Source organism: Acipenser ruthenus, chromosome 52 (genome assembly GCF_902713425.1).
Source record: "Acipenser ruthenus chromosome 52, fAciRut3.2 maternal haplotype, whole genome shotgun sequence".
Taxonomy (NCBI): Eukaryota; Metazoa; Chordata; class Actinopteri; order Acipenseriformes; family Acipenseridae; genus Acipenser; species Acipenser ruthenus.
The window spans coordinates 2,420,878-2,432,471 of NC_081240.1; the positions used below are offsets into that span (position 1 = coordinate 2,420,878).

The window sequence follows — 11,594 nt, forward strand, 5'->3', positions numbered from 1 at the left end:
GCTATTGCTGTGACATTGTGATTACTGCTATTTGAAACCATTTTTATACATTAATATCATTGCTGCTATATTAAAACCATATTCTACATTGCATTTATTGCTGCTAACTCTAGACAATTGCTGCTACATTTTTAATAGTTTTTAACTGGAATTGCCTTTGTGTTAATAAACTTTGTATACATTTACTTGGCTTCTGGGTTCTGTGTTTGGGAAGTGATGCTACTATTAAACTAAGTCCTTGCCCAATAGAAAAGAACCTTAATTAAGATTTTCCTTTTCTCCCTATTAAGATTGGGGAGTGGCGTAGCGGCTACAATTTAAATGTATTCCTTTAGTGACAGATGTTAATATCGGTACCACTTGTGTGTATTAGACTACTATCTTTGGCTGTGTTTTCCTTTTCTCTCACTATTTTAAATGGATTGCATGTTTGACCTGTTAAAGTCATCAATTACTAATATGGCTATTCTGATCATTTTCAAGATTTTCAGTTCCAGTGGTTTGATTTCATACAAATCAAAACTACAGAAGCAATGGGGGTGTTTAATAGTAATCTCCTCATGCCTGTGTAGTTGTACTGTATAGTTACGCTGCTTATACAGAAAGCAATCACGAGTAAAGTAAGCAGTTTCAAAATGTTTACTGTCGACAGCAAAACGGTGCACATTTATAATAGATCTTACAAGTATGTATATATTATATCTTAATCCTAAAACTCTAGGTGATGGAACAATTTCAGGGTGTGTTAGACAATGACCCTCAAGGATAAACCAAGGCTGGGAAGTGAGTTTTGGAACAAGAAGCTGTTTAGCCTATCAAGGCTCGTCCCTTCTTAGCACACCATTTGTATGGGTGAAAAAACTGACAGAAGTTGTTACTGCCGAAACTTAACAAACCCTCAGTAACTCAGGTTTTTAATATGGAACCTCAAAACCATTAAACGGTTGCTTTCCTTTAAAGTCCTTGATAAGCCTTGTGAGTGTGTGTGATCCTGTGTGGGGAGGGGGTTGGTGGGGTGGGACAGATTTTATTATCATGCCTTTGATGTTTGTGAGTTTAACCATTTAATGTGAAAGGTCAAGGCTGCTCCATACATTTGCACCTACTTTTAATTTACTAGTGACTTCAGGGTATGGTTTAAAACGTGAAAGAAAGAAAGAAAGAAAGAAAGAAAGAAAGAAAGAAAGAAAGAAAGAAAGATGCCATTAAACCGGGTGTTGCATTGTTTTTAGTGTGTCTGAATATTTCAGTCACTGATGACTCGTTGTACAGCTTGACAATATACAGCGGTGTGCAAATGTATTAGAACAGCTCAAGATTCATGATTTATATCCTTTATACAGCAGATCACGTGATCCAAGCACAGGTTTTAACTGGAGAAGCCAAGAGAGTTTTTTTTTTTTTTTTTAATCAAAGGAGTTAAGCATCCATTGCAAACTCCTATCTGCTACAGCCTCAAACCTGTCCTGGACTGGAGGGGGCACCCTTTCTCTTTGGGAGGTGAGGGGGGAAAATCATTTTCTCCCGAGTAAACAATTTGTATTTAAACAGACCTCTGTAGGACTGGAGCATTTACATTAATCCTCTAGCGCCAAGCAAACCTATTACAGACAGGTTACACATATTAGTTTTTATTGCTTTATTTCTATAAGATGGCATTTGTTAAACAGGAAGAAACTTAAAAGAAACTCAAAAGGCTGCTATTCCATAGAGAGAACAGTACAGTCCATTCCATGCATAAAAAACACAAGTCTGTGAAACAAAATAGTCATAAGCAAAGCAATAAAAGATTTGTGAAAATGTAGTGTTTTATTTATTTATTTGGCAGACGCCTTTATCCAAGGTAACTTACAGGGGTTACAGGATAGTACAGGGGTTACAATGCATGCTTAATATATAACGCAGTACAGTGTACAGCAAGTGCAAATACTTACTCTAAACTATACAGTAAGTAGGTATATTTGAGTTCCGGTAGGACGGTTTCTTTTTGGCTATCGAGGAGTTTTAGCGGCAGGCTAGGATATTGTCTTCTTTGCTGATCACCCAGAGCACACCCAGGTCATATGACACATGCTTGCTGTTAACGCACATGGTCAGATCGATCCAGTCAGTGCCGGCAGGATTATCAACGCTGACCCCGTCCCTGAAAAAAATTAATACATTATAATAATCTCACAATCGTGTTTGCTTCTTGTTAAAATGTCATTCCTGTGTGGTGCTCTTTTAAAAATGTCTGCTCTGGTGCACTGGGGTTTGAGATCTGTCCTCTAAATCACTGTAGGAAAAGCGAATAAAAAAATACATAACACATGCTCTGGCTTTTCTGTACCGTACCACATCATGGATCGTTCTTGCTGTGTTACCTGTTTGACAATGTGGGCAATAATCCTTACACTCTCAGTGCACTAGAGCGGACATTTTGAAAAGAGCTTTGAAACAGACTGTGACAGTTATAGGTGTAAAAATTTGTCAGGATGTTAACAATGAAAAGAAAAATGACAGATACATGATGTAAACAGTTGTAGGAGCACGTGGGGACATGTAACCCCACTACTTACTCTTTAAACAAAGAATGTTTTTAACAGCAAATTACATGCAAAAAGCTGGAAGACAGACACTGTGGCATGTCACTAAGCCCGAATGCATAATGCTGGTTTTATTTAAGGAGCCGGCGTGCTCACCTGCGGTACACGTTCCCGGCAGAGTTGACCCCATACACCCTGCCGTCGGTGGACACCTCGATCATGGACAGCGCTCCGGGGATGTGCTGCCACTCCTTGCTGCCCATGCAGGCCTCCGGGGTCACCCCCTTCATCACGTAGATCTGGTCAGCGGCGTTCACCCCCCAGCAGCTGTAAGGGCCACATGAGTAGTACTTGAGGGCCCCGGGAAGCAAGTTCCAGGGAACGGGGGCCTCGCCACCTAACGTGGTCACCGTGGCATCGCGATTCAGGCAGTAGATGTTGTCCTCCATGTTGACTCCGGCAATAAATTGGTTTCCTCCCGCATCAATCTGCTTCAGTTGACCTACGAGGAATGTACCAGAGTGAGAATGGCTGGGAGGGGAGGGGAGAGAAGGAGCCAGACTGTTATAGAAGACTGAGGAGAAGTACTGTATGGCTGCTGGCAGAAGCTGTATAAAACAAAAATGACCAAACTTGTGGAGCAGATGTATTTGGTTAGAAACTTTGTGGATAATACTAGACTCGCCCTTCCTAACAAGGACCTAGTGCCTACAGCTATGGCAAAACGTTTTACATCACCGCCATATAAAATTAAGTAATATTTATTCATGAAGTCAAAAGAAACCTGCAGGAATAATGTTACGTTAACATATTGAATTAAATACTAACACTTTGTAGACTTCTTTTCCATATACAGTCCTTAATGAAAACAGTGGCAAATTGAAGAAAAATGTGATATTTTGAAATACTACTGTACTACTATTATGGCATCTGGTAGACTATTTGCAATGTCATTCTGTAGTTTCTTTGATTGCATGATGTTAAATAAAAGATAAAAAAAAAATACGTTTAAAAAGTATTTTTTTTTTTTTTTAAATCATGTCTCAATCCTAAAATTTTGCTGATGGTAAACTTTTTGCCATAGCTGCAAAATTCAAATTCTTAATACACTTCTTAGGAAACAATAAATGTATTTTTTTATTGGTACTGGTTTGCGGTCAGTTCATAGTCTTCTGGGTGGATAGACTCCGTACCTTGAACTTGTTTCCAGCCTCCCCCAACCAATTTGTAGATGAGATTGTTCTTGTTGACGCCCCAGACTCCAGCGGGCCCCACGGTCACGTGTTTGAGGGCCCCTGGGAGCTGCACCCAGTTGTTTCCGTAACGAGTGAAGATCGAGTCTTCGCTGTTGACGCCGAACACCTGCCCGTTGCTGACGTCGATCTGCTTGAGGCGCCCGTCAATCACTTGGCAGTCCAGCGCTGGAAAGCACAATGCTGCGTAAAACACCAGACGCACAGCAAGCAAGTAAGCGTGATGCACCACACACACACAGAGGTAAAACAAACACAAAAACAACAGACAGAAACACACACGGAAAGAAAATGAACACAAAAACAAACAGACAGACACACACAGGCACATACACACCTAGAGAAACACAAGACATGCATCACAGCTTCCTCCACATTCCAGTCCCTCTTCAATGGCGACAATATTTTTTTTTTGGTTAACAGGTCAAATGTATAGTAGTTGCTAGAATCTGCAATTTTTACATTTTTATTTCTCGGCATTTACAAGGTTTAAAAAATTGAAGCCGAAGTTCATTGACTTTGTTTTGAAGTCAGTTGAAGCCAGTAACAGTAATGGTGTGGAAATTCGCTCTGCAGCATCCTATTACATTTAAATAAAATACTACCACAGTACTTGAGGAGGCCAACAGTAAGTCATGTGCCATGAAGGCATGTAAACGCTTCCCAAGATAATACACTGCATCTAATTAAACACAGTGATTGATACAACATATCAATTAGTTTTCTCTACCTGTAACTAAGCTAGAATTGGGCTTAAAGAGGTCTAACTATGGCTATCCTCTATGGACAACTGTTTGCATGAAAGAAAGAAAGGGTTTCAACATTTACCATTAGATTTCAAAACCTACCTCCTCCCCCCTCCCCCAGTCCCTCTCACTTACCCAGGTTGGAGCCCACAAACAGTGGCAGGAAGAGTAGAGAAGCTCTCATGGTTGCAGTCAGTCAAATCTCAGCAAGAGAGACTTGGTGTGTTCCAATAAACCCAGTAGCAGCGTTTATATACCCAAACAACCTGGGGTGGGAAGACTCTAGAGAAACAGGACAACCCTACAATTATTTCCATGTTAACCCTACATTATCATATTGAATTACATACCGCTTTGTAGTTTTCCATATAAATGAAAAATTGACAAATTTTAAAAATGTGATATTTCGAAATCTGAACATGATATTCTACTGTACTACTATTAGGGCTTTCGGTATACTTTTTTTTAGCGATATTATTTAGTAGTTTCTTTGATTAAACTAAGTTAAATAAAAGATCAAAATTATGTTATATATATATATAGACATAATTACATATACATAATTATGTCTCAATCCTAAAATTCTAGGTTAAGCAAAACTTTCAGGGCGTGGACCCTCAAGGCTAAACCATGGCTGGGAAGCAGTTTTGGAAAAAGAAGCAGCTGTTTAGGATTTCAAGGCTCATCCCTTCTTCGCACACCATTTGTATGGGCCAAAACACTGACAGAAATTGTTACTGCCTAACCTTAACAAACTCTCAGAACAGGGGTTACAATGCAAGCTTAATATATAATGCAATATAGTTTACAGCAAGTGCAAATACTTACTCTAAACTATACAGTAACTGGGTGTATTAGAGTTCAGGAAGGACGGTTTCTGTTTGACTATAGAGGAGTTTTAGCGGCAGGCTAGGATATTGTCTTCTTTGCTGATCACCCAGAGCACACCCAGGTCATATGACACATGCCTGCTTTTAACGCACATGGCCAGATCGGTCCAGTCAGTGCCGGCAGGATTATCAACGCTGACCCCGTCCCTGAAAAAAATTAATACATTATAATAATCTCACGATCATGTTCGCTTCTTGTTAAAATGTCATTCCTGTACAGTGCTCTTTTCAAAATGTCTGCTCTTGTGCACTTGGGTTTGAGATCTATCCTCTAAATAGCTACAGGAAAAGCGAATAAAAAATACATAACACATGCTCTGGCTTTTCTGTTCTGTACCACATCATGGATCGTTATTGCTGTGTTACTTGTTTGACAATGTGGGCAATAATCCTTACACTCTCAGTGCACTAGAGCGGACATTTTGAAAAGAGCTTTGAAACAGACTGTGACAGTTATAGGTGTAAAAATTTGTCAGGATGTTAATAATGAAAAGAAAAATGACAGATACGTGATGTAAACAGTTGTAGGAGCACGTGGGAACATGTAACCCCACTACTTACTCTTTAAACAAAGAATGTTTTTAACAGAAAATTACATGAAAAAAGCTGGAAAAAGACAGACACTGTGGCATGTCACTAAGCCTGAATGCAAAATGCTGGTTTTATTTAAGGAGCCGGCGCGCTTACCTGCGGTACACGTTTCTGGCAGAGTTGACCCCGTGCACGCCGTCGGTGGACACCTCGATCATGGACAGCGCTCCAGGGACCTGCTGCCACGCCTTGCTGCCCATGCAGGAATCCGGGGTCACCCCCTTCATCACGTAGATCTGGTCAGCGGCGTTCACCCCCCAGCAGCTGTAAGGGCCACATGAGTAGTACTTGAGGGCCCCGGGAAGCAAGTTCCAGGGAATGGAGGCTGCGCTGCCTAACGTGGTCACCGTGGGATCGCAATTCAGGCAGTAGATGTTGTCCTGCATGTTGACTCCAGCAATAAATTGATTTCATCCCGCATCAGTCTGCTTCAGTTGACCTGCGAGGAATGTACCAGAGTGAGGATGGCGTTGAGGGGAGGGGAGAGAAGGATCCAGGCTGTTATAGAAGACTGAGGCAGCTTGAACCAATCTACTCAGACAAAGGATCCATGAGGAGATCCAGGAGCATTTAATCTAGAAAGGAAGGGGGGAGAAAACAAAAAAACAGAAGGGAGACCACATCAAAACAAAGGCAACAACTCAGCTAAGACAGCCATTAAATTTATTTATCTTAATGCTAGAAGTCTCAGAAACAAAATATTAAAACTTGAATCTACTACACTAACAAGTAACTACGATGTGATAGGTGTTACAGAAACGTGGTTGTCTGAGAGTGATGGAGATGAATACAAAATTAGTGAGTACACACTGTATAGGAAAGACAGGCAGGACAGAAGAGGTGGAGGAGTATCACTATACATAAGACATAGTCTTGAAGCCCAGGTATTAAATCTGGATGAAGAAAACAACGCTGAATCAATATGGGTCAGAATAATGGACAAAAATTCAAAAGGCATAATAAAAGGAGCATGCTATAGACCACCAAATTCAGATGCCAAGCTAAATAATCTGTTATACAATGACATTAGAAATGTGTGCAGCAAAGTAGAAGCCATACTAATTGGGGATTTCAACTTCCCCCATATAAAATGGGATAACCCGGTGGGGAGCACGACAACCGAAATTGAAATGGTGGAAATGACAAATGACTGCTTCCTAATGCAATTTGTCAAGGAACGACTAGAGGGGAGGCATGCCTTGATTTAGTCTTTTCAAATAACGAAGACAGAACAACTAAAACAGAGGTCAGAGAGCCATTGGCAAACTCAGACCACAACATGGTCTAATTCGAAGTGATTTTTAAAGCCCCAAAAGTAATGACTAAAGCTAAGGTTTACAATTTTAGAAAAGCAAACTATGAAGGTATAAAACAGAGACTAAAAGAAGTAGATTGGAGTAAAATAGAGAAAACATCCACAGAAAAGGGATGGCTGTTTTTCAAAAATGTAGTACTAGAGGCGCAAAGCAATTACATCCCAAAAGTAGACAAATCTAAATCTAAAACAAAATGGCCAAAATGGTTTAATAGATCAATTAAAAAAAAAAAATTCAGCAAAAAAAGGCACTTTACAAAGCGTTTAAAAAGGACCAAAAACAAAGTACACAGAAAGAGTACTGAGAACTGCAAACACAAGTCAAAAAGGAAGTTAGAAAGCCCAAGAGAGAGATAGAAATCAATACTGCTAAGGGGGGTTGTGGCAGAGCAGGGCTCTGCCCTTGGAAATACTGGCAGGGATGGAGTTAAATTCTCCTCCCTGCCCAGGTTGATTGCATCAGGTGGGAGCAATCAATTAATTAATTATTCAATGATCACCCAGCCACCTGGCATAAAAGGAGGCCTCAGCCTCCCAGTAGGAGGAGATTTTCAGAAAGAGGATAGTAGCTGAGGAAGTAAGAGTGTTTTTCTGTGTGTGCTGTTTTTTTGGTTCATGTTTTGCGATCCAGTGAAGGCAACGCCCAGCCTTGAAGCCTTATTTCGTTTTGTTTTTATTGTCTGTATTTTGAAATCTTTTGTTTGGCCCTCGTGCCGGTTTATTTTGTATTTTTAGTTTTAATTTTGTATTTTTAGTTTATTTTGTATTTTTAGTATTAAAAGCTTTATTTTTGAACTTTTCACACTGTCTCTGAGTCTCAACCTCTGTCATCCTGTCGCAGGGCTAAAACCAATTCCAAAATATTTTTCCAATATTATAACAGCAAGAGAACATTCAAAGAGGAGGTTAAATGTCTAAGAGAAACAAATGGCAAAATCATAGACGAAGAAAAAAACATAGCAAAAATATTAAATGATTAATTTTCACAGGTTTTTACAAAGGAGGACATGGACAACATGCTCCACATGTCGACCTGTTCCTATCCACTTTTAAATAACTTTAGCATAACAGAGGCAGAAGTGTTAAAGGGACTAGGAGCTCTTAAAATAAACAAATCCCCTGGGCCGGATGAGATTCTCCAAATAGTTCTCCTAACCGCTAACCAAGATCATAGGCTGTGTGGTCCAGTGGTTAAAGGAAAGGGTTTGTAACCAGGAGGTCTCCGGTTCAAATTCCACCTCAGCCACTGACTCATTGTGTGACCCTGAGCAAGTCACTTAACCTCCTTGTGCTCCGTCTATCAGGTGAGACGTCGTTGTAAGTGACTCTGCAGCTGATGCATAGTTCACAAACCCTAGTCTCTGTAACTCGCCTTGGATAAAGGCGTCTGCTAAATAAACAAATAATAATAATAATAATGCAACAGCCTCTTGACACAGGGGTTGTACCTACAGATTGGAAAGTTGCACAAGTAATACCGATCCACAAAAAGGGAGACAAAACCGAACCAGGTAACTACAGACCAATAAGCCTGACTTCTATTATATGTAAACTTATGGAAACTATAATAAGATCCAAAATGGAAAATCCCCTATATGGGAACAATATCCTGGGAGACAGTCAGCATGGTTTTAGGAAAGGGAGATAACTAACCTGCTTGATTTTTTTGACGATGCAACATCGACAATGGATAATTGCAAAGCATACGACATGGTTTATTTTGATTTCCAGAAAGCTTTTGACAAAGTCCCGCATAAAAGATTAATTCTCAAACTGAACGCAGTAGGGATTCAAGGAAATGCATGCACATGGATTAGGGAGTGGTTAACAGGTAGAAAACAGAAAGTACTGATTAGAGGAGAAACCTCAAAATGGAGCGAGGTAACCAGTGGTGTACCACAGGGATCAGTATTAGGTCCTCTGCTATTCCTAATCTACATTAATGATTTAGATTCTGGTAAAGTACTGCACGCAGGCAATAAAAATGTGCATTATAAATATCGTATGGGAGATACTGAAATTGAAGAAGGAATCTATGAAAAAGACGTAGGAGTTTATTTTGACTCAGAAATGTCTTCATCTACCCAATGTGGGGAAGCTATAAAAAAGGCCAACAAGATGCTCGGATATATTATTATTATTATTATTATTTATTTCTTAGCAGACGCCCTTATCCAGGGCGACTTACAATTGTTACAAGATATCACATTATTTTTACATACAATTACCCAGTTATACAGTTGGGCTTTTTACTGGAGCAATCTAGGTAAAGTACCTTGCTCAAGGGTACAACAGCAGTGTCCCCGATGGGGATTGAACCCACGACCCTCCGGTCAAGGGTCCAGAGCCCTAACCACTACTCCACACTGCTGTGTTGAATTTAAATCAAGGGAAGTAATGTTAAAACTTTACAATGCATTAGTAAGACCACTTAAAATATTGTATTCAGTTCTGGTCACCTCATTACAAAAAGGATATTGCTGCTATAGAAAGAGTGCAAAGAAGAGCAACCAGAATTACCCCGGGTTTAAAAGGCATGTCGTATGCAGACAGGCTAAAAAAATTGAATCTATTCAGTCTTGAACAAAGAAGACTACGCGGCGATCTGATTCAAGCATTCAAAATCCTAAAAGGTATAGACAATGTCGACCCAGGGGACTTTTTTGACCTGAAAAAAGAAACAAGGACCAGGGGTCACAAATGGAGATTAGATAAAGGGGCATTCAGAACAGAAAATAGGAGGCACTTTTTTACACAGAGAATTGTGAGGGTCTGCAACCAACTCCCCAGTAATGTTGTTGAAGCTGACACCTGGGATCCTTCAAGAAGCTGCTTGATGAGATTCTGGGATCAATAATCTACTAACAACCAAACAAGCAAGATGGGCTGAATGGCCTCTTCTAGTTTGTAAACTTTCTTATGTTCTTAAAAAGCATTTGAGTGTTACCATTACAGTACTTTATAATAACTAGGGTGAATGGAAGTATTTAGCACAGGTCCACATGCTCATTCGAAATTGTGTTTGTGCTCCTACATAACAACCTCTATTTGGGGGTGATGTAAGGATACACACAAAGTGATTTGCGGGGGTAAAACCCCCATAATGCTGCCGTAAATCACGTTTAGCAGCCATCAAATCTGATTTTACTGGTCGCTAAAAATGTGGTGTATGTAAAGAATGATGTTCACCTGGCGTTCTGCACCTGCTATCAGATTTGCACTTTGCCATCACTAATCCATAAAAATTATATTAAAATGCATTCAAATGAAGAAAAGAGCATGGAACTAGGTGGGATCTGGATACTAAGCGGGCGCAACATTATAATGTGATGTAAGGATTTTGCCTTGCACTTAGGCAGTTGCTGACCCTCCAAAAACTTTACACCTCTTCTTACAAGGTGCAAAGCATTGTAGAAGCGAGTAACTAAGAGCTGTTTAAAAGCACACACCTGTAGAGACTTGTCATTGGCTTCAGGATGGCTGCTATGGTACACCTCCTGATGCTGCGGCACTTGGCTCTTGTTGAGAAGAGGCAGGAACACATTCTGAGGACACGGGCAAGACGAAGAAGACCCTGCATATTCAATCCCAGCGACATTTTGTTTGGGATGACGGAGGATGTGGTGCTAAAGCATTATCGTCTCACTCCACTGGTCATCCTAGACCTAATAGCTGAATTGAGAGATGAGCTAGACCCCTGTGTCAATCTAGGGACCGCTATCCCTGCACATGTGAAAGTGCTGTGTTCTCTGCACTGCTTAGCCTCTGGTTCCTTTCAGACAGTTGGAATATCTGGAGGGATAGCCCAATCCACATTACGCACATTTCTGGATGTCATGCTGAAAAGGACAGGCCAATACATATAATTTCCTAAGGATACATGCATAACTGATGTTGGCTGAGACTTTTCCAAACAACTCTGTTTCATGCTGAGTGACCTCAGCCGTAAGGACTCTCAGCTCCTTCTCATTATCATAATTATCATAATTATCATAATTACGGATCATTATTTGTGCGTGTTGTGTAATTTGCATTGCTCTTAAGCCGCAATGCAATAAAAAATTTGCATCTGCAATTATTTGCACTGCGCATATACTTACATCACACCCCCTTATGTGACTATAAAATTAGGATCATGTTGATGAATTCTAACAATGTGGGACTCGTGTGTCCTATAGAAATTGGTAACAAAATAGCACAGGCTACACCGAAACATGCTTAGAGTGTAGATCAGGGCTACTCAACCCTGGTCCTGGAGGGCCGCTGTCCCTCCT

The 11,594-nt window shown here is 40.3% G+C and overlaps 1 protein-coding gene and 1 pseudogene across 2 annotated transcripts; both read right to left on the reverse strand.

Annotated features, from left to right (window-relative positions):
* Positions 1-1,802: 1,802 nt before the first annotated feature.
* On the reverse strand, positions 1,803-4,756 carry LOC117432829 (fish-egg lectin-like). Of its 2 annotated transcripts, none has more exons than XM_059016167.1 (4): positions 4,660-4,756; positions 3,719-3,946; positions 2,682-3,027; positions 1,803-2,143 (listed from the first exon to the last, which is right to left on the reverse strand). In XM_059016167.1, exons 1-4 carry the CDS (start codon positions 4,706-4,708, stop codon positions 2,005-2,007), a joined length of 762 nt encoding a protein of 253 aa, XP_058872150.1. In that variant the 5' UTR covers positions 4,709-4,756; the 3' UTR covers positions 1,803-2,004. The 2 variants fall into 2 exon arrangements, with proteins under 2 accessions (XP_058872150.1, XP_058872149.1); XM_059016166.1 differs by having other exon boundaries at positions 3,719-3,961; positions 4,660-4,742.
* A 653-nt stretch (positions 4,757-5,409) lies between these two features.
* On the reverse strand, positions 5,410-10,978 carry LOC117433170 (fish-egg lectin-like; annotated as a pseudogene).
* Between the last annotated feature and the right edge of the window lie 616 nt (positions 10,979-11,594).